General features: G+C 54.0%; 1 protein-coding gene across 2 annotated transcripts; it reads right to left on the bottom strand.

The window, feature by feature from the left end:
- Positions 1 to 360: 360 nt before the first annotated feature.
- Positions 361 to 20961, bottom strand: SEPTIN8 (septin 8; the record flags this gene model as incomplete). 2 transcript variants are annotated; one of them, XM_081230600.1, is made up of 10 exons in its annotated part: positions 19827 to 19847; positions 9028 to 9148; positions 7788 to 7983; positions 7259 to 7445; positions 6094 to 6255; positions 5427 to 5523; positions 5061 to 5229; positions 4725 to 4857; positions 4433 to 4623; positions 361 to 2013 (listed from the first exon to the last, which is right to left on the bottom strand). In XM_081230600.1, exons 3-10 carry the CDS (start codon positions 7952 to 7954, stop codon positions 2010 to 2012), a joined length of 1110 nt encoding a protein of 369 aa, XP_081086726.1. In that variant the 5' UTR covers positions 7955 to 7983; positions 9028 to 9148; positions 19827 to 19847. The 2 variants fall into 2 exon arrangements, with proteins under 2 accessions (XP_081086726.1, XP_081086727.1); XM_081230601.1 differs by lacking the exons at positions 361 to 2013; positions 19827 to 19847 and adding an exon at positions 20498 to 20961 and having other exon boundaries at positions 4429 to 4623.
- Positions 20962 to 23370: the final 2409 nt, after the last annotated feature.

The following is a 23370-nucleotide window of genomic DNA, read 5'->3' on the forward strand; positions in this document are numbered from 1 at the left end:
TCCAAGAGTCCCCAGATTAGCCCATGAATCAGGAGTCCTCATTTCTTATATAACCAGTGAACCTGCTGGGTCATTGAGCCTCGTCTTCAGAAATACATTAGCTGACAGAGGCTATCTTAAAGGTCATACTTCCACCCAACTAAATACATTTTCAGACATATAATTACCCTAAAGTAAGCCACTCGCAGTCCACATCTGCCTTAGATATGCTGATTTACCTTTTTGGATACCCACACTGAAGCATCAGTTATAGCCAGAGGTGGATTTACTCTGAAGCTAATGAAGCTTAATTCTCAGTGCCCTTTCCAAGGCCCTGTACCTAATTTTATACTCATATCCTTCTTTAAAAAAAAAAAAAAAAAAAAAAAAAAGGTTTCTCAAGTAGTTCAAGCTTCGAGCCCCTCAAAAACCTGTATCCACCCCTGGTCATGGCATAACTTTGGAGAATTTTCACTTTGAGCATCAATAAAACCTGCTCTGCTCCTGGCGAGGAGAAAAAGACCACCTTTTCCTGGTCACGCCTCAGTGGATACATACAGCTCACCCTCCACCCCTCTCTGAATGGAACATGGTCTCAGAAGGGCAGGAAGGAGCCAGGACCTTGTCCTGGAAATCAGTAAAGCAGGCCAAGGCAGAAAGAGGGAAACAACGATGGGAGAGAAGATGAAGGACGTAAAAAACAAAATGCCAATCCAACAATGTATTAGCGCAGCTTCCTAAGTCTTCCAACTAGGGAGTGCACTAGACTGTAAGCTCCTTGAGGACAGAGCTGCGCGTTAACTCTGGGTAGCCAGTGCCCAGCACAGTGCTTCATCAACATTAAATGAAATCCTTCCTCTCATCTATTCATTTCTTGTGTACCATATTATCAGCCTATATTTTCAACCCTGATATTCTCAATGGCTTGCAAACCAACAGGAACATAGAAGAATGCTTGTACTTTCTTAGAATGTTCTCTTTAAGAATGCTGGTAAAGGGGAAAAGCTACTCTGCTGGTATTTTTTTCTTAAATTGTTCACAACATCAGACACGTTCATCTCTTTCCCTGTGACTCAGCCAAGAAAAAGGAAACAATGACCTGGAGAAAAACCTGTTTCTGCTGAACACTCTCTGCATTTGGAATATGCAGGATTGGTTTGGGGGTCTTAGTTAAACAGAGTCAAACACTTAACACGCACACATGGGGTTGGTCCCTGTTTACAGGTAGCACCTCTGGGGCACAGAGACAATGGCTTTGGGCTGCTGTTCCATTTACATTCACAGTAAAAACACTGGACGTGGTCTTGTTCATGATCCACTTTCATCCATAAAGAAATTCCAAACACTGTCATTACAGGATGTTTATTACCCGCCTCTCCCTATATTTTATAGGGATACTTTATACATAAGAAAGGTTTAGAGATATTTTTAGTTTTTAAAAATCAGGGAATCTGTTACTTATGAAAATAATGGGAGAGGGTATTATTTGTCTTTATGCTTGTGCCAAAATAAAAATTTAGAAGTGCTTTAAAAGTTATTATTGAAATTAAGCTCTAGGTTAGAAAAATTAAAATGAAGGGGAATCAGGCGAACTTGCAGCATGTATACCACACCACGTGGCCACACCTAGGGCACTGCATGAGATGCCATCTTGACGCTGAACAATTAGGCCGAGCATCGCCGGCTGGGGCCTTCGCTAGAGTGGCACAAAACTGCTCCGTCAAGGAATAGTGACACTGTAAATGGAAGACCAGCCACTGGCTCTGAAAAAAATAAACCTCATCAGTTTTGGATTCCAGCATTCATGGCTTTAACGAGTTTGCATAGAGAGGGCGGCCCGCCAGGCCCAGGCAGCCTGGGGGATGGCGGGGTTGGCGGGGGACAAAGCAAGGCTGTAAACACTGGAGTCTGTACCAGCTCCCAGTCCGTCCTCACACCATGTTATGGGAGAAGGGTCACAAGGTGTAACTCAAGCAACTTAACACATGAAAGTCTAAAGTCCACTCTTGACATGTAAGTCTGTGCGTGCGTTAACTGAAAAATAAAAATAAAACAAACAGAACAAAAACAGACACATTAAAAGGTACACAGACGACCAAATCAAACAGAAGCAAAAGACAGCAAGATGAACACTGGGAAAGGACAGTCAGTTTGGCATTTGTAACAAGCAAAGCAGAGAATTCGCTTCAGTTTATGGCATCCCAGGCTGAGGGTCTGATAGGGAAGTAATTTTGCAAAGATGAATTAAAATTTGAAGAATAAGTACAGTCAATCAAAGCCATTCAACTAAATGGTCACAAAAAAATGTCCCCCCAAATGCACTGCTGACTCATCCCATTCCCCTGACCAGGGTGGGGGGAAGGGGTGCTCCCAGCCACCCCACCTACCCCACTCCTGGCCTCCACAAGGCCAGCATTGGAGGAGAGGGCTCTCTCCCAGAGGCCAAACTGACTGAAGCTTTCTGGAATGTCCAGCAAACAGAAAAGACCTGTTTTCCAGGCCCAGGTCACATGAAAAAAGCAGGGAGACCTGACACCAGTGATGAGCCCCACCCTGAGCTGTGCTGGTGCCCTTGCAGCCAGCCTGCACCCCACCACCCCATTGGCCCTCATCCCCTGACCCGGCCACGGGTCCTTGATCTTCCGTTTTTGAGGGGTTTCTCCATAGCTCATTTCCTAGGGGACTCTGCCTGCCTTTTTTTTAACGAGATGGCCTGGGGTAAGTTGGCAAGGAGCACGGCAAAGTCAATTCAGGAGCCAGCATGTGGTTCATAGAGTGGCATACCCCCTCCCAGGAAAAACCAGATTTCTGAGCCACTAGCTTGAAATCCACACAGGTTCCAATTCACAGAGCCCTCACACTCACTGAGCTCACCAAGACCTGGACATGGGACCAGGGCTTGAAGCAAATGCAAAGCAGAAGGGAAATTTACATGGCTGAGGGGAGTGTGGGGCTGGGGTCCTCCCTGGGGACGAGCAGGGGCTTATCTGTCGCAGCCGTGCCAGCAGCTGGGGTGGAGCCACCAGTCAGCAGGATGCGGGAAACTACAGGGTCTATTCCAAAGCAGAAGGCAGGCCTTGGGAATGAGAACTAGCATCCAGTTCCTAAATGCCTGGCTTTGTCCCCCTGGTCTCCCCCAGAAGCTCCTTAAGTTTATTTTCCTTAGATGTGTCTGTGCCTCTGTGCGTGTGTGCCTTGGGGACTGTGTGTGTTAGTAGATATGTGTCTGAGTCTATGTATGTGATGGGGCAGGAGAGAGTAAGACAGTGTACATGTGTCATGCGTGTGTGTGTGTTAGGGAGCACAATATTGGGGGGCAGGTGGAAGGCCAAGGCCACAAGCAGCATCCCAGGGCCACAGCTAGCCATGCGCTGCATGGCCCTAACCACAAGGCTCCACTGCCACCAAGGAAGGAAGTGCCTGGACACACACATTCCCAAACACTCCAGGAGGAGATGGAATTCCAAAAAGAACAAGAATGAGGACCAAGATGGGTACACCTGGCAAGAGAAGTAAGGTACCTGACACAGACCAGGGGCAGGGAGAAGCAGGAACAGACGAGATCCCCACGGTGTGATGCTGTGTGGGACATTGAATGAAGTGGGGTGGGAGAGGGAGACTCCCCGGGAGCCAGGGCATCTGGACTCCAGATGTGAGTGTGGAAACAGGCTATGAAAAACACCAAGGAGAAGGGACTTAGAGTGGCCCCCACCTGGCCAAAAGTTGACTGCACTCCTGGAAAAGCCTCCGCCTCATCCCCCATAATTCTCTCTCCTCGGAGTACTCTCGGAGGAACAACTCCAGCCTCTACTTGAGGGGCAGCCCCCTCTCCAGTAGGATTCACAGGGCCCCTACAGGGAGCTTCTGTCCTTCCTTGAGCAGGTCAAGATCATAGTGTCCAGGGGGTTAGTGCTGGCTGGGCTCAAGTCTCCACTGTCCTCAGTCACCACCTGCCTGCCAATATGGGGCCCACGTCCACAGCTTCAGGACTGAGGGGGAGGCACCATGGCTGTCCAAGCAGAAACCAGAATTCCAGAAACTGGAATCTGCCCAGAAATGCTAACATTCCCAGGCCCTGACCGTCTCCTGGCCTGAAAGACTTTCCCTGAGACCCTACACCCTCTCGGGGGCCACTCCCTGCCTGTGTGGCCCAGCCTTCTCCACCCAGCTCTTGAGGGGGCTGCAGGAGAGAGAGAGAAAGACACAGAGAGAGAGAGAGAGAGAGAAATGGGGTGTGGGGTAGAAGAGGGAAGAGGGGCCACTCATGCACAAATACAAGAGTGGGCATGAATGCTTGATATCTTGAGATATGAAGATCACTAGTGAAAGAAGAAAGGTGAGCAAGAATGAGGTGGGAGAGCAAGTGAAAGAAGAGAGCAAAATGGTGAACCAGCGAGAGTGAGCGAGAGTGAGAGTGAGCGAGCCAGCGCAGGGCAGGGAGCCCGCCACCTACTTCTTCTTGTCCTTGTCCTTCCTCAGAGGCTGCTGCGAGGTGGCGTGCAGGGCCTGAGACTGCAGGGCCTCCACCGCCGCCTTCCTGCGGTTGAAGGCGTTGGTCTCCTCCTCCAGTTCCTGGCGCTTCTCCTCCACCTTGCGCTTCTCTTCCTGGTGGACCCGCTTGAGGTGTTCAAACTTCTCGTGGAGCTGGGAGCAGAAGGCGGGGAGGCCGGGCTTCATGTGGGCCCAGCAGGAGCCCGGGCCCTCCCTGGCCTGGCCTCACCACAGCCCTCAAGCCCTGCACACACCTCTCTCTCCTTCTCCTTCAACTCCAGCTCCGTCTCCTTCACTTTGTTGACGAACATCTGCCTCATCTCCTCCTCCTTCCTCTGCAGCTCGCTCAGGAATTCTTTCCTCTTGGCCTCGTATGTCTCCTGTAGGCTGTGGAGACCCAGAGAAAAGAGGCCAAGGCAGAGATTATGGCGGAACGGAGTGGGCAGGGCCAGAGAAGCGAAATCAAGTGGGCATGGGGGGTCGGGGGAGAGGATGCTGGGGTCCCAACGGCCTCTCTCCCCAGCTCACAAGCCCCCAGAACAGGTGCCGATGTGGCAAGTCTGGCTGTGGCGGGGGAGGCAGGCTGTCACCTGAAAGGCTGGCTGTCACCATCGCTGTCCTGGAAGCCCATCTCCTCCAACTTGCAGCGCCGGTAGAGCTCGTAGTGCCGACTGTGGGTCTGCTCGCGGAGGTCCTCCATGTTCACCCGGATCAACATCTCCCGCAGCTTCACAAAGTCGCAGTGATTCTCATTCTCCACTGAAAGGAGAGGGCACGTGGGCATCAGGCAGGCTCCCAGCCACCAGCACAGGAAGGACGGGGCACAGGACAGCGGTTAGGGTGTTAGAGGTAGACTCCAGGGGGAGGACAGGCAGCAGATGGTCACGGGGAGGACACAGGACAGGGGACTGAGTCTGGGTCCCCAGCCGGGGCTGTGCTCTCACCACCACACTCACCCTGCACCACGCCCCAGGGGTACTGCCGCGCTCGCACCAGCTTGTTCCCCACCTTCACCTCCTCGGTGCTGCCCACCACGGCAAACGGCAGGTGTGCCTGGAAAGGGGCCCAAGTGTGCGTGAGCACTGAGCTGACACAGGCTAATGGACAGACCCACCCTCACTGCCGCTGGGCCCCAGGGAGGGGTTGCCCAGACCTGAACAAGGCCTGGCCAGATGCTCACTTGCCGGCTTTCCTTTGGAGAAGTATCCTGGAACCTCCACACAAGGGAGTGGGCTGAACCCGCAACCCCTTTCCTCTTGTTGTAGGGTGTTCTTTCAGCCCTTGGGCTCCCCAGGGGCCACCAGAAGCTCTCTCAAACGACCTGTGGGCCTGGCTCTCTTCCAAGTTCCCAAGCCCTGGCATCCTGCCTGCTTGCTCCTGCAGGTTTCAGGTCCCAGCCCTGAGTTCGTACCTTGGGAAACTTAAACCTGGGGAAGCCCCGGTACCAGCCCAATACCCAATTCTTCCCATCCCCTGTCCAGAGAATGAAGGACTGGCCAGCTCCCAGATGCCTACCCATCTTTCCTGGAGAGCTAAGGTTGAAACCCAGGGAAAAGAGAGTGGCCTGGGGCCGGTTCCAAGCCCTCTGGCCCCAGAGCCCCAAGGCCCTTGCCCAACACTCACATTCATGACCGCATTAATCTCTGCAACAGCTTCATCATCTGTGGGAAACTGGTAGATCTGGACCCCATTGCTGACCAGCTCACCCATGATCTTGATCTTGAACTTGTGGAGCTCACTCTTGGAAATGGTGTCCGCTTTGGCGATGATGGGAATAATGTTCACCTGCCAGGATTGAGGAGAGGGGTCAGCAGGTGAGTTGCTCCTTGACTGTGGAGAGCCCTGCTCAGGCCACACCCCTGGGCAGGCGGGCAGGAAGCCAGAGAGATGGAGCTGCTCCTAAGGGGTGTCCTGGCCTGAACCCAGCTAGCTGGGGCCATTGTAACGGGTTGTAACAATTGGCTGCAGTGTTTCTTACAGCCCTGGCTGCCCCAAACCTCCAAATTAGTCCCTTGGGCATACCCAGCTTTGACCCAGAGTGCTCTGAAGGTCTTAACCGGTGTGGGGCCTGACAGGACCAGCAGTAGGGGGCTGAGTGCCCCCAAAGTAGGTTAGATGACCCATTAGCAGTAGCCACAGAGAGACCTCAAAATCTCCCAGGCCAAGGTTATCCCATTGTTCACAGTGAAAATTAACTCCTGAGAGAGGGGAGCAGTCATGTGAGAGCTGACAGGTGACTCTAGGGCTGCACACCCTCCAGGACCCCATGCCATTCCTGTCATTCCCATGAAGCTGCCCTTTTAATACCCACTCCTCATTCCCACTCTAATTCTGGGGCTTAACTCTCCTGTCTCTACTGTGCTCAGGAGGACCCCAAGGGAAAGCCACGGCAGGAAGGACAGGGGAAGTGAAGGCAGCAGAGAAACTAGGAATTGAGAGAGAGAAAATGAGCAGAGAATTGGGATGCTTTGGGGAGGTGGGGTCAGAGGGGCAGAGGGTCGGGGGCGAGGTGGGGAGGTAACTCTAGGGGGACGGGGAGGATGCCAGGAGCTAGCAGGCTGAGAATAAGAATCAACTCAGCTGGAAGGAATGGGCTCAGGGCCAGACGCAGGGGACAGAGATCTGGAGAAAGAGCCCAGAGCAATGGGGGCTGGCTGGAGCCACAGGGACAGATGCAAGAGAAGATACAGAGAGGACCAAGCCCAGGGGGCTGTCTGCAAGCCCCCAACCACACCCCGCCTCTGTGGAAGATGGGGAGCCCACAGAATCAGCTGGAGGGGGGCCAGACCTTGCTGTCTAGTTTCTTCATGGTCACCAGATCCAGGGACTTGAGGGAGTGCCCTGTGGGCGTGATGAAGTAGAGGCAGACGTGGATCCTCGTGTCATGGTAGTCGAAGAGCGAACGGCGGATCTTCAGCTCCTCCTGCAGGTAGTTTTCAAACTGCGCGTCGATGTAGTCGACTATGGGCCTGTAACTACAGACGGCTCCGTCACTGGAAGGCAGGCAGCAGAGCCGCGGTGCAAGGCCTGGAGCCCAGCCAGGCTGCCCACCAGCCTTCTCTCTGCGGGAACGAACAGCTTCTACCTGGGGATTCCTGTCTGGGTACAGGTGGCTGACCCCTTCTCCTGGTCCCCCAAGGGGTCCTCAGGACCTTAGATAGTCTCCTAACGGCCCTCCCCTGGGCCCCATGGAGTGCGGGCTTGGTTACTTGTCTGGGGCAGCGAGGGGTGCAGACCACTCGGGCAGAGTGTTAGAACCACGGCCGACGTGGGGGGACGGGGAAGAGACCAGGCGGGCCGCCCCTCCTGCCGCTTGCCTCTCGTCCTTATTGATCTGATCCCCGAAGCCCACGGCATCCACGATGGTCAGCTTGAGCTGCACATTGCTCTCTTGGAGGTCGTAGGTCTGGGGCCGCAGGCGCACACACTCCTCATGGTGACTGGCTTCCTCCGTCTCAAAGGTCGTGTTGAAGAGCGTGTTCATCAGTGTGGACTTGCCAATGCCAGTCTCCCCTGGGGGGCAAGGAGTGGGCAGAGGGGATGTCAAAGGCTGGAACCGGAGCTGTCCCTGGCTGTTGGGTAAGCCAGGTGGGGCTCAGGCACCCTCGGCCTCTGTACAAGAGAGGGGGGCAGGTCTCCCACTCCATCCCCCACTGTCCCCAACCCCATGAACCATCCCTTCTCAGTGGCCTCAGAAATAATATGTGTAAGGAAGACCCAAAAGGCTGACTTGGACATAAGACGTGGCTACGTGGGGTGTGTGTAGGTGTTTCCTCAGAGCGTGGGGAAGAGACAAAGCCAGGCAGTTGTGAGATACCACTAGACACTGGCCTCTGCTGGCCTCAATGGGACCTGGTCACCTGCTCTGCACGCCATCCCTCCTGGGCCCAGGAAGGTCATGGGGCCAGCAGGGCCAGGGTCTGAAGCCACCAGTGGCTCAGCCCACCTGCTGTGGGTGGCCCCAACTTCATGAAGCTTTAATGGGAGGGGGGAGGTTCAGGAAAGGCTGCTTTCCAAGGGGCACCCACAGCCTGGCAGATGCCAGGGCTTAGGCACCTGTAGAGGGTCTGGCAGAGCTTTTTGTCCCCTCTGGGAGCCCCAGGCCCTGAGGCACATGGAACCTTCCAGAGCCTCCCTGTTGGGGGCTGTATTGTGTAGATGTGTACTGGAGCGCTTACTACATAACACTGTAATGCAGGGACAGTCTGGTTTACCATAGTGTCCTTGATACATAGTAGGAACAACAATAGCTGTTTTTTAAATAAACAAACAAATGGATCCCAACCACTGTGATAAACACTCAAAGCACTTCCAAGCTTTTTACTCTTTCCAAGTTTACTCTTCATGGCAACACTGAATCAGGCCCTGGCTCCACCTCTATCTTTGACCCTGGCAGAGACACCCACCAAAGCCTCGTCCTGACCCCCCAAAGTGTCACTCTGCCTGGGAGGTCCCCTTGCAGCTCAACAGGTGGTCAGGGCAGCAGCGTCCCATCTCCCAGAAGACCCGCATCCGTCCTCTGTCTGAGGCTGCCCCCTGGCCAGGCATGACACTCACCCACACAGAGGATGTTGAAGCTGAAGCCCTGAGTGACCGACCTGCTGACCAGCTGGTCGGGGAGGCTGTCGAAACCCACATGGCCACCCAGGGAGAGGCTCCGGGGCTCTGGCTCTGCATTCTGCCAAGAGAGAGGAGAGAGGCAGTGAGCCCACTAGGGAAGAGGGGTCAAGTAGCGGGGAGGCTAAACCTGAGTCACCCCCCACCCCTCCGCCGCCAACCTTGTCTCAATTCTCAGCACATCTCAGGACGCATCGTGAGTGCATCAGAGCTCCAAGTCCAGGCCAAGTTTCCACAGAGGGAGTCCCAGGGCCTCAGGACCCATGACTCTAACTGGGAAAAGGCCCTTTCACCTGTGGCTTTGCTCCTCCTGGGCTGGCGAGGAATGTCTACGCCTGAGGTGTCTCCTGGCAGGTGGCCCCAAGACCTACGGCTGCTACCTGAGGGCTCACCTGCCCTCCTGCCCAGGAGGAGGCCCCAGATGGTCCCTGGATCTTAAACGAAGATTTCAAAAGGTCAAGATTACAGGTGTGTATGTTCCTGTGGCCCCTTCCTACTGAAGCAGGACCCAAGCAGAGGCAGGTCTGGCCTGACCCCCTCACACTCGCACTATCGGGGGGGCCTCTCCTATCAGGCTGGGCTCACAGTCCTCCACGGGCACCCCTTGCTCCTCACACACCCAAGCATGGAATGCACACGTGGGCCCTGCTGAAGGGGCCGGCGCTCACTCGGACCCACCACTGGGTCTCAAGACCAGTCTCTGGGGCATTGTGACTCTGAGGCCTCAGTGGTACTCTGTAGGGACTCCCAGTCTCTGGCTCCTGCCATCCTCCCAGCCCCACCCCAGTCCTAGTTGCTTAGATTCTGGATGAGAATGTGGAGGCCTGCCCAGAGAGGCGGGCAGCAGGTCCTGAGCGAGCAGGGGCCAGTGAGCTGGCCCACAGCACTATAAAAAGAACCCACCGGGACCCAAAGCAGAGGGTCAAGGTCAGGCTCCAACTTGTGTGGATTCTTTGCTTCCCTGGGAATGGGGGTGGAATGCTGTCCTCTGACGGAAGGTTCCCAGGCTCATCCTCCCCAGGTTTGGGTCCTCTCAAGGGCAGGCCCCAGACAGCTCCGTGTAGGGCAGAAGCATGCCTCCTCTGTTCCCAAGCCCCGCTGCCCTGACTGCCAGCTAGACAGAGCAAGGACAGGACAGGACAGGACAGTGGGTCTGAGTCTCATCCTGCCACCCAGCTCACAGCTCCTGAGGGGAGGAAACAGGCCCAACTGAAGACAGTCCCAGAAGCACTGATTAGGACAGTGGCAGCCCTTGTGTGGGTACAGGCACAGTGAGCAGAGAGGGCTGAGGACCAGAGAGTAGGGCCCTGGCTCCCTGCCCTCCAGCACAGGGATCTCCTGAGCATCTGCGCTCCCCCTGACCTCTCTGCAGCCGCAGCCTGTTGTCTCAGCCTGAACCCTCTGACCATTCTTTCCTCCCAACCAGAGCCCCTTGGCACTCAAACCCAACCCTCTCTTCTTCATTAATTATGCCTACCTGCCCCTTCCCCCAGGCCCCTCCCCCAGCTCAATCATGGCATCCCTGCATCAAAGACTCCCAAGTGTGTGTGGGGGCAGCCTAGACCCCACGTGGCCCCTCCGGGCAGCTGTACTATCCCTTTGAACAAGTCAGAGTTACCCCTAAGAGGTTCCCTCCAATGACCCTCTTTCAACAGAACCTCTGCTCTTATAGCTGACCCTTTCTCCCTGCCCCCATCCCCAGGGGACTGAGTCACAACCTTCCCAATCAAGCCCAGGTCCCCCCAGGGCTGCAAACATAACAACAAAGAGGCCCAACGGCAGCTTCCTCTCACTGGTAGCCACATCAAAACCAGTAAATGGGGCATAGGAAGTGCTGGGTCTGGTTCAAACCCCCTAGCATGGCATTCCAGGCCCTTTACCATCTGAGACCTTTTTCCCAGGCTTGGTTCCTGCCCAGCTGGTTATCTCTGGATATACTTTTCAAAGTTGACACCTTCCCCAGGCCCCAGAGCTCACTCTACCTTTCTCTGGCACCTGCTTTGACCTGGCCCCTAAGTACTCACATTCCAGACCCATCACTTGGCTGTGACCCCATTTCCTTGCACTATTAGTTGTCCTTTTTATATGCATCATGATTCTCCAACTGTTCCATGAGCTCCTTGAAGTGGGCTGCAGGCTGGGGGAGGTCAGTCTTCCCACTTTCCACCCTCCCACCACTATGTCCAATGTGCTAGACAACACCACCACTTATATATTACTGAACACTGCCTTTACTGCCACAGCATCAGGGGTATCTGCCCACCTTACACAGAGCTTCATTATTCGGTCTCTGTTCCACCTGCTCGTGGCAGCTTGAGGATCAAATGGAGGACAGAACAGTTAGTCTAGGGCTTTCTTTTCAGGCGAGACTGAAAATCTCCAAAATTTAAGGCGTGCTGTGCTTGCAGAGAAGGCTATGTGTTTATTCATCCTCTTCTTCCAAGGGTGACACAATCAGGATGCAATCCAACATCCTGTAGTCTGCCGCCAAAACCCACCCAGTCAGCTGTCTGGAAGCCACGCACGCGCACACACATACTCGGCTTCAGAGTCCTTACACAGAATCAGAGGCCATTCTATTCCTGATTTTCCCCAACTCTCTCACAGTCCCAGGCTCCAAAGGCTAAGAGCAGCACTCAGGGGTCTCACACAAGCCCACCCACCCACGCTCAGCGAGTCCTGCCTGCCTTCACTCACACAGCTGGGCTCTCTCTGGAGAAGTGTGTACGTACAGGGAGGTCTCCGTCCCCAAGTTGTTGCCCAGGCTACACTCTGTCACTCCAAGGGCCACAAACCTGGGGCAACTGATCCTGCTCAGGAGCCTCGGGGGCCACGGGAGTGTCAATCTCCAGAGCACGCGTGCACACACACACATCCACACACAGAAGAATGGCCGCTGGTCCTCACGGGGACAGAGTGTTGTTCCCTGGTCTCAGGAGACTGATCTGACCTCCCAGCTCTATTGAGGTGTGACTCTTACTAATGCCAACCTCCCCGATCCTATATTTGGCATCAACAACATGTGATCCAAGGTGCGACACTCCCTCCAAGGTGCCCGCCCTGGTGTCTCCGTTGACCTGTATTAGGTCTCAGCCTAGGAGAAGCCAGCAACCTACAAAGCACCACTGGCATATCTCAGCTACCACAACTCAGAAAGGAACTTCAGGCCTCTCACTGGTTACTTGCAACTTGTCAGGTAAGACCTCAGCTCCAGTTCCAGGGCTGGGTCCTAATAGTCCTGAGACAATTAGCATGATCGCACGATTGGTCAGGCACAGGCAAGCGACCCAGATTGAGCCTTTATGACCATTTTGTAACCATTAGGGGAGCCAGCGTAAGACTGAAGCCCACTCACAGAGGATGGCTAAGCCAAGAAAATCACAGAGGAGAGAGAGCCAGTGTCTGCCCTACCTCTGAGCTTTTCCCTTTACCCCGGCCACATCTCCCCTTTACTGTTTAAGCTAGCTGAATGGGGCTATCTAGTACCTGCAACTGAAAGCATCTTGACTGCTACAGTCCCCAAAGTGAAACTCTGAATGCAGAGGAACAGGGAGAAAGCAAGGAGAGTAAGGACACGGAAGGAAAAAGTGGTGTTACAACCACAGGAAGGAATGGATGTCAAATGATGACACCAACACCTCACCAAGGTCCACCTGTGCAGACTAAACCAAGTGATTTACACAGTCTCCTACGCAGCCCTTTCCCACACTGTGTAGCAGAGACCGTTATTATGCCCATTTTACAGGTAAGGAAACTGAGGTGCACAGAAGCTAAAGAACTAATCAGGGTAGAGTAGGGATTTGAGAGCAGCCAAGCCCATGCCCCAAACCACTCAGCTGCACTGCACCCCCTACTCTTATTATGCTCCCAACTCATTCATTCAGCCACTCAGCACAGGTTTGCTGGGCACATCTACTGTGTGCCAGGCACTGGGACAGCCACTAATGAAAAGATGAAGACACCAGATCCTTAACCTCAGGGGCTCAGTCTAATTCAGTCTAAACTCAAACGGCTGTGACAGCCAGGCAGGCAATGTAAATGGACGAAGGGGAGCAGGACAGTAACAATAACAACCACCACATCTAACAGTTAACAAGGGCTTACCAGGTGTGACTCTAATTTCACCTCATTTAGTCCACACATCAGCCCTATGAGGTGGGCTGTGTATTATCCCCACTGTACAGAAATAGACAATTGAGGCACCAAGAGACTAAGTAATTTTGCTAAGATGACACTGCTCAGGAGGGTGAAGCCAGGATCTAAATGGAGATGGTGTGACTGTAAAACCCACACTTCCAGCCACATCACTCTGCCGCCTATTGGATGAAAGACCCGGTGACTTGGCTGAGTGTGGGGTCCCTCAGGGAGAGGCAGGAAGAGTGGGGAACTGCAGAGGCTGTGCTCGGTCCATGATGGCTACGGTTTTGTGACTCCAGCCAACTGTGGGAATGCAGACCTAGCATTACTAAATTTTCCAATTTTTTAAAGAGAATCCAGATATCCAGATTTTTTTGGCAAAACCCACTAGTTTTCAAAGGTTGGCAACAACTACCAATGGAGAATACCATGAGGGTCCAACTCAGTGTGTCTGGGGTGGACCTGACCCATGGTCTGACAGTCTGAAACCCCGGGTCTGGCAGAAAGGTGACCTGGAAGGACAAAACACCCAGTCTGCACTCTTGGGCATGGAGCCCCACAGGAGACTGCTCTGCGGGAGGAGACTTCAGGCTGGACAACTTAACTCGGACCCTGGTGAGAGGTGGACCCAGCTGCTTCTGGCCCTTTCCACATACCCAGCTCCCAGGGGTGCCAGCTCAGGGGGCTCAAAGTGTCCTCAAATCTCCAGGATAGACAGTTGGCAGCTCTGAGCTCTACACACACAATGGGAAACTCCACAGGGCCCCTCTCTAATCACTAACAAGCTTTTGGCTCCTAAGCCAGGCTCTGGGCTTCTATGTCATCATTTCTTTGGCACATCAAAGACAACAACCAAAATAATAACCGCTCAGGCTGACTGCGTTCCTCCATGCCCAGTCGTCCAGAACAAAGTAGAGAATGGCATTTTGTTATGCAGCCCAGTGGATAAATAGGACATCCTTTTCCTGACCAGGAAATGCTGTCTGAGCCTTCTGGAGCAGCCCCAAACACCAGACAAAAGGAGCTGCCCCTTTTACCAAGAAGAGAGGTGGGATCTGGGGGGAAACCATGTCTCGCACTTGCCCACAAAAACAGGATTTTATCCAAAAGAAAATGGAAATCTGCTGAATGTCTAAACCAATAGAGCCAAGGAAGCTATGGGTGAAAAAAGCCCCCGAGATCAAACCTCCCAAACGAAGTTGGCTGTTGGGGTGGGAGTAGAGATGGCACCCCACCATTAGTGTACTTGGCTCCTGAATCCTAGGCAAAGAGCAGCCCCTACCCCAGGTCTTCCACAGAGTCCTCTCCAAGTGCCTTGGACTTCAGATGTTTTTCTCCCCCCAGGCTCCCATGCCTAGTACCCACTGTCCTGAGCACCCAGCAGGCAGACAGGAAGCCTTTTCCCCAGGAGAGCTCCAGCTCTGGGAGGGCCCTATAAAGTCCTTGTGCAGTGGACCCAGGAGTCATTGTGCCACTGGGAGCCTTCTCCGCCTGTGTTCCTGGCACAAACCACCCTACCCCTGGCTCTAGCTACTCTCAGCAGCCTGGGCCTTAAATAGCCAGAGCAGAGGCCCCTGGCCAGAACCCATGGTCATAGCACAACTGTCCTTGAGTCCGAGAGGAATCCTAGGAATTTTCCCAGGAAAGGCTTAGGCTCTGGTCCCAGGATTCCACAGCAAGCCTCTAAGCCCAGGTCAAAGGTTACGGGAAATAACTACAGGGATGTACATAGGAGGGTGGGGGTGGGAATGCTGCTATCCCGGGCCAGGAGGGAAGAACAGAGGCAGAATATACCTGTCCCCAATCAAGAGGACACCTGAGAACCAAAGTATCTCTCTCCTAAGGTGGCAACAAACCTGGGGAGAAGATGCAAGCCAGGATCAGCCTTCATGGTGCCAGCACGGTGGCAGATGAGGTAATAATGGCAAGATGGCAGTTGGGCCCCAGGAGGAGATCACCAGTCACTCTCTCAAGGCCAGTCATCCTCTCCCCCATCCTGGGAAGCGAAGGGACTTTGGGAGCAAAAGTACCCCCAGGAGGGCTTCCCTGGTGGCGCAGTGGTTGAGAGTCCGCCTGCCAATGCAGGGGACACGGGTTCGTGTCCCGGTCCGGGAGGATCCCACATGCCGTGGAGCGGCTGGGCCCGTGAGCCATGGCCGCTGAGCCTGCGCGTCCGGAGCCTGTGCTCCACAATGGGAGAGGCCACAACAGTGAGAGGCCCACATACCGCAAAAAAAAAAAAAAAGTACCCCCAGGAGACCGAGGCCACCCCAATGCCCTGACCTCAATACTCCAGTTTCTCTGTTTCCCTATCTCACTAAGAGGCACTTTCCTCCCTCTTTCTGCACAGACAGCAGGACTGTCACTCAGTAATTTGGGATGTTTTATTTCACACTTCTCATGTCAAAATCAGGTTTCCAAGAAGCCAAGAGCACAGTTACTGGTCTCTGGGCCCACCCACCTCGCCCCAGGCCTAGGACACAGGAATGTCGTGTCATCCCTCCCGTGGGAGGGAACGGTCCATGCCACCACAGAGCAGATAGGGAAGGCACTCTGGGCCACAGAAGGTACTGGAACCCCAGGTGTTCATACTTTCCCACTCGGCTCAGGGGCTCCAGCAGCAGCCCCCTACCTCCGCACAGCAGGGAAAGCCACAGCAGTCTGGACACGGCAGGATGGAGGCAATCTATTTTCCACAGTGAATGAGACCCCACCTTTGGAAAAAGGAATATAGGCAGCAAAGGTGACTATGCCCACCTCCTACCCCAGAATGGAGGCCGGTGCTGGGAAGGGGCAGAGAAATACATGGGCACCAACATGGGCCAGCAGAGGCTCGGGCAGCACTGCTGTACTTCTCTGTTGCTTGCACCATTCACTCCAGCACCAGGCAGAGTGTCAGACTCATACCCAGGCCCCACAGCCAGGTCTGGTGAGTGGACTTAGGTCCATGGCCCACAGCCCCTCCTGAACCCTGGCCCTCAGGTGGCCCAAGCCCAGGAGGCCCCTCAGAGAGTGGCCAGCACCTATGATCTGAAATAGGCTCTTATTCCTTCCTCCCCTGGTCTGTCCCTCTGATGTGGCTTCCAAGATAAGGGTCAAGAACCATCTAGAAGCCATGTGTTCCGAGGAGGAGAATATCTAATTTGCCCCAATACCATCCAGGGCAACTGATGTTACAGCCTAGATGCCCCTTGCCCTGTCCTCCACCACCTCTTCCCATCCATGGTTCCTCACGTGAGCCGTGAGGATGCAAATGGCTCTAGCAAAGAACACCTCTATCACGAGGGCATGTTGACCTTGGGAGGCATCCTTTCCCCTGGCAGATGTGTCTCCCTCCTGCCTGCATAGCTCCATATCTAGTTGTCTGGCAAAGCTTGTGCCTTGGGGGCCATGACTGGGGATTCTGAGACCCGACCTAGCAGCACAGAGGCAGGAAGACTGGAGAGGCTGCAGGGGACACATAGAGACCAGCCAGTTCTCAGGCCCTTTGCTCTGTCATCCTGCAGTGGCTTCCTTCTGGTAGCTGGACCGGAGCCACAGAAACATTTGTGCTAGTTACTGCCCCAAATATGTACCTCCACCTAGCCCATCCTAGGGCTCAAAACTCAGAGGGCTCCACCCTCTCTGTCATCTCAAGGGGTACTGGGGGCTGAGGTTGCGGCTGAGGCCCAAACTTGCCAATGACCAGAGTCTGCATCTCACCCAACCGTGGGCTGCTGGCATCAACAAGACGATGGACACAAAGCATCCAGTGCCCTCCCTGCCATCCAAAGCTTTTGACAAATATCTGGCCCTGTGCTCCAAGCCTCCATCAGTTCTCCTGCATCATTGGCATTGTGGTCAGTCTCCTTCTTGCCACCTTCTCTGTTCCTACTCTGCTCAGTCGCTTTTCATGTGCTCCCTTGGATCACCAATGCCTCCCTGTCAGTCTCCCTGCTCTGACCCATTCCAGTCCAGATCCCAGGCAGACCTTTCTAAAGTGAGCACCCATAGCATAGTATGATGCCCATGAGGGGGGCAGGGCAGGGCAGACCCACCTCCCAAGGGGAGGGGGTGGAGCTGCAGCTTTGCAGGTTGGCGCTCGCTTATGACCCCTCCACACCACCAGGCACTGAGAGCTGCGCAGATGTACCTTGCTCAGCTCCTACTTCTCCTCGGAATAGCTCAACAAGGTTGTTACTGGTCATTTTTACAGGACAGGGAGACACCACTCTGTGACAGGCCCACTGGGATGCCTCCCACATTCCTTCCCACCAGCTCTTGCCTCAGGGACAGAGTAGGCACTCCCTGGATAGCCCGCTTCTTGGGGAAGAGTCAAGATTACAGGGGTGAAAACGGAAGTGACAGATGGTGCTGGGGATAAAGCGGAGATGGGGGTGTGGGGAGTGATGGGCTGGGAGGAGTGCCAGGCGCGAGGCTGCCATGCCGCACGCTTCTTCCCTCTCCCCCTCAGATCTCCACTTTCCCTGGGCCCTCAATCCTCCCTCGCTATAGAGTTTGAACTCTGCCCCATGAGATTCTAACAGGAAAACTACAGGAGATGGCCCCTGGGGCAGACAAAGAGTAAGGCCCAGAGTCTGGGACCAGTTAAGGAGGAGGGGCAGAGCAAGAATGGACAGGAGTCTGGCTGCCCAAGGAGGGCAAGAGGCAACAGACTCCCCAGAGGGGTGTCCCAGACATGCACATCCTAGGAGATTTCGACCGTAACCCCATGGCTGATCTAGGATTGAGCAAGGCCCAGCCGAAATGTAAAGGCTGCTGAGCCTGCAGTCTTTATATCATGCTACATGGAGAATAGGAACGCAGCACACACTGACCTCAAAGTACCATTCCATATGCTCATCTAAGCTCCAGGTCTGACCACCGAGCTAGCTTGAGGGGCAGCGTCAACCTGCCACAGCTCAACCAGATTATAGCCTCATGGCTGCTGCTTGACACCCAGTTCAACCCTGCAGCAAGTGAGACACCTAAACATATCTCCAAACATGCCATAGATTGCAATTATCTTCCACAAACTCTTTGAAGAATATCAGTATGGTTATTGCCACTTTATAGCAAGATAAAGGAAGAAATGATTTTCCCAGGATGACGAGGCAGGAGAGGAGAATGGAGTCCAAACTCCTAAATTCAGGCCAAACCCAACCCAAGGTCTCCACCCAAATTCAACCGTGTCCATGTCCTCCCAGGAGGCTGACAGCTCAGAGTGTGAAGGGTGTGGAAGGTGTCCATCCATCCAGCTTAACCTGGCACAGTAACCAAGGCCCCTGAGCTCAGGCTGTACATCCTTATTTGAGTCAATCCTCTCTCTGTGCCTCGGCCCACCATGGCAATAATACCTGAAATCCTTGCAGATATGGTTTAAGAGCAAACACAGGAATCTGAGGGGAAGAGCCTTTCCAGCCTAATGCCTGGCACTGCAGCTAGGCCTCTCAGCTCAGCCTCTGAGGATAATCTCTGGACGCGTGTAGTGATGGGAGCCCCTAGGGAGGGTACCGTGTAATGGAGCAAGCTCATTCTCTGCTGCCTTCTTACACACAGGGCCAGTCTTCACATCCACATGGGCACTAAGTAACATGTATTATTTATTGTGTCTTTACCATGTGCCAGACACTGCTCTAAGCACCTCGCCTGGATACTCTCATTAAATCCTTCCAATAACCCTATGAGGGAGGTAGTATTTTTATTCCATTATACCGATGAGAACACTGAGGGGTTAAACAACTTGCCCAGGGTCACAAGGTCAACAAGCAGTAATCTAGGATTCACATCAGGCAGTCTGATTCTAGTTACTCTACATACTGCTCCCACCTGCAAGACCAACTGTTAGAGTAACCTCTGGCCACAGACAGACAAGACCCAGACATAACTTTCTGGTCAGCTGGGCACAGAAAATGCACACAGGCACGCAGGCAGAGATGTACAAACACACACAGCTCTCTTGGCCTCCAGCTAACCAGCAGGTCTGTTGGGATTCATGCACAGCCCTCCTGGGGTACATAAATTCCCACTTACAGTGCAGGGGTAGGGTGAATCTCTGATTTGCCCAACCTCTGAATCTGCTCCTCCTGTATTTAAACTTACTGAACTGACTCGCAGGCCCCTCTCCAATGGGAATAAAACACCCAAGTCTAAAAATTATGAAACCAAGAGTTCCTGCTTTAATTACGCATATTTCCAAAGTAGACCAACATTTTTAGATTAAAGAGAAAATTTACATATATAAGTTCAGATGACAATATTTATAGCATTAATTACATAAGTCCAGAATCCCTTATTTAGCCCCAGAACCAATTCCTTATCAGTCACATATTTAGCATTTCCCCCCTACCCCCAACATCCCTGGGCCCTCCCTCCCCCTCACCACCAACCAGGGCCTCACATGCTGGCAAGAGGACACAGCTTCCTTCACTGTCACAGCCCAACCTCCCAGACACACCCAAATCCAGCCTTAGACATCAGGGGACATGCAGACACAATCCCCAAAAGGCCCCTCTCCCCCGGGTGAATTATGAAAGCCTTTGGGAAGTTGGCTATTGGCTGGCTCAGGCCCAGAGAGACCTGTACAGGGACCACCAGAGACGTTAGCCCTGCAGAAGGCATACCTGGACTGGGGCCCAAACATCCACTGGGCTGAATCTGGAATCCCTCCAGTTCCTGGGGAATGGCTGCTTCAGACCCGACCACTGAGGCCAGACCTGCCTGGAATCGCACCCAGGATCCGGGAGCTTGGGTGGGGGGGTGGGGGGTGGAGCGGGAAGGAGAAGAAGGCCGTGGTCTTCAGGACCCAGGTCTGCAACTGCCCTGGGCTCATTTGAGGGACTCCCTAGGATCCCTAGGGCTTCATCCTCACCGGCTGTACCCATCCAACAGCACCTGCGCGGCTAGGAATCTCCCCAGCCGTGCAGAAACACTAGGGAGAAGTGGGTCCGGAGTATCCTGGATCCTCCCCTCTGGCCCCTGGGGCCCCAGTCTGTCCTCAGACCTGGCCAGGACCAGGCGGGTATTTATCTGCTCCTTTCCGCGAAAGAGGTCTGCTCTTCTTCGCCCAACGGGGCGACCCCGCCAGCCTCCCGGCAAGGCGCCCCCGCCCGACGCCCTGGGACCCCGGACTAGCGCTGTGAAGAGCCCGCTCCGGTGTCCCCCGTCCAGCCCGGCGTCGAGGCCCGGCCGCGCGACGCTGACAGTCCGGCTCGCGACCCCAGCCAGCTGCAGGGCGGCCCCCTCCCCGCGTCCAGCGCCTCCCGCGCGCGCCGCGGCCCAGCAGGGCGCTCACCGAGAATCGTTCCAGGTCAGTGGCCGCCATGGCGAGCTCCGCACCGGGCGGGCGAGCCGGGGCGAGCACCCGGGCCGCGATGGGGACTAGCCGGCTGCGGGACGCGCTCCGCCCGTGCGGCTGCGGCTGAATGGATCCAATATGGCCACTTCCTGGAAACTCCCCTTGGCGGCGGCGGCTGCGGCGGCGGCGGCGGGAGAAGCCGCGGAGCCGCCCCCGCCCCCGCCCGCGGGACCGGCCTCTCCGCCCGGCCCGGCCACGAGCGCAGCCCGAGCCCCTCAGCTTGGATGACCGGGGGTCTCCGCTGCGAGGCGGGAGGTGCCGGCTGCGGGGGCTGCTGGGACTTGTAGTCCCCGAGTTGGGGGACCGGGAGGGCAGTGCCCGAGGGGCCGGGGCCGGTGCCTGCCGGCCTGCCGCGTGTCCCTGGGAGGCTGGGGCCAAGTCCAGGAGGGAGTGTCCCGCTCCCGCGCGCTAGGAAGTCCTCTCCGTGCGGAGGAGATTGGAGTGCTGCGTGCGCCCTAGGGGTCTCCCCCACCAAGCCGCCTCCACCCGGTCGGAGCTTGTAAATGCACTGGGATCACCCGCCAGAGTGTCGACGGACTGCCTGCGGCCGGTCGGGTCCAGGAGAGGCCGCCTCAGCCTCGGGTGACCGTACCTCGGGCCCCACCTGATGCTCTGGTCCGAGCCAGGGCGGCACCCAGGGCGGGACCCGCGCGTCCGGCCGGGCGACCTTCCCGGGCCAGGGACCAGCCTTCAGCTTCTTGCTCAACAAATGCTCAGGATGCGAAGCTCAGGCTCGGGATTCGTGCAATAGAAGCCGAGCTCGACAGTCAAAGACATCACATTGCAAGTGACCGTCACCCTGCCTGTCCCCAAGGGTTTGGGGCGATGTCTTAATGGAGTCTGGGCACTGTGCATAGAAGACTAGGGCCCCCAATGCATGCACATTCTCTCTGCTAACCTCACTACTCAAAACGTGCACAAAACTTAGGAAACGAATACCTCTGCCCAAGCCAAAGGCCTCAGGGGGCTCTAGTCCTTTTCACTGACTGTATCAAATCCAGCCCCAAATCCTCTGAAACCCTCTTTTTCTTTCCCTTCCCTCTGCCTTTCTCTCTGAAACAACCCAGCCTATCCCTCTGACTCAGGAAATTGTCCTGGCTGAAGATGCCCATAGACCATATCTGGACTTGGCACACCTGGCTTTTCACCCTGAAGTGGCTTTCCCCTCCCTTCTCTCCAGGGCAAACACTCACTAAGGTGAACTGACATCCCACTGGTCCTTTCTGACTCAGTGTGTTCACTTTGTTCCTCCCTATAGTGGTGTTTCACACGTCGCACTGTAGTTATCTACAAGAAATGGGCGAAGCTGTGGTTAACAGAGCTAAGCCTACGGCAGACCGCCTGGGTTAGAACCCTGCCTCCATCCCTTGCTAGCTTTTTAACCTTAGGCAATTTACTTACCTGTGCCTCCCTTTCCTCATCCCAAAATTGAGAATAATTATAGTACCTCTGCCACAGGATTAAACACAATAAAATAAGCAAAAGGCTTTAAACTATACTTGAAATAAAATGCTTAATAAAATCTCCCTCTCTAGACTACAAAGGCCCCAATGTCAGAACCCAGAGAAAGGGAGAGAGAGTGTATGTGTGTGGTCAATCAATGTTGAGTTGATTGTCCTAGACCAGATCTGCTGTTTCCTTTTTCTTTCCCGTAACTGGCAAGAAATCTGTCCCAACTACCATTTTCTGCAACACAACTCTCTGGGATCTGCCCTACATTATCTTTAAAATGGTCTTTTCCCCCCTAGTTGGACATATTTCAAAATGATCTACTTCTAGCAGCCCCAGCTGTCGGCTGTGAGAAGGAAAAGCCCAGATTACAGCAGACTTCCTTCTCTTTGGATATGTTCACTCTAGTAGGAAAATTTACATCTACTCCTGAAACCCCAAATTTCTTTTTCTTCCTTCCTCTTCTCCATCTCCATCTCCTTCCTGTTCCTCTTCTTCTCCTTCCTCCTCCTCTTCTTCTTCTTCCTCTTCTGCTCCTCCTTCTTCTCCTCCCCCCTTCTTCTCCTCTTCTTCCCCCTCTCCCTCTCCTTCTTCTTCCTCTTCCTCTTCTCCTCCTCTCTGCCCCATCTTCTCCAGTGCTGCTGCTGGTCAGAATTACTGAAGTAGGGAGAGTTACCTGTGGGGACACAAAGGTGAATACAACAATTATTTCTCATGGCAGCATTTCCTAGTGTTCCTTATACACCTAGGAGGACTTCATAGCTGCACACACACACAGTGGTCCCATAGTTAGATAACTGTATTATGGAAGACATAGTTCCATACAGGAAAAGGTTTCTGTAGAAGTTCTCAGAGCTTTTGTTAAGGTAATATGCATTGTCACTGTCTGAGAGGTAAAGGGAATATGCAGCCTTCCTCAAACTTAGTTGACCACTCCCCTGCCCGCACCCCACATACAAACCTAGCATCACACTGAACTTGACAGGCCTCACTGTTGCTTGTCTTTTACTTTTGTTTATAGTTTCTTTTGTCATGCAAAAGTTCAAAATGTTGATGTTGTAAAGTTTACCTGTTATTTCCTTTATGGTTTTCACCATAAGATCTCCTTTAAAAAAAATCCTTCCCTGTCTCAGATTCATAAAGATATTCTCTTTGTATCTTCTTATAAAACATTAAAATTTTTTTTTCACGTTTAGGCCCATCAGTGATTTGTTTATGTGCATGCCAAACCAATTGTTTCATCATCACTGATATACAATGCAAATAGTATCAGAGGCTAAATTTCTATGTGTGTGTGTGTAGGCCTGTGGCTCAGTTAGGATAAGATTTAGTTGCTTCTACAAGATAGAAGCTTCTTTCTT

The sequence above is a fragment of the Mesoplodon bidens genome (assembly GCF_964165515.1).
Source record: "Mesoplodon bidens genome assembly, chromosome: 4".
NCBI classification, from domain to species: domain Eukaryota; kingdom Metazoa; phylum Chordata; class Mammalia; order Artiodactyla; family Ziphiidae; genus Mesoplodon; species Mesoplodon bidens.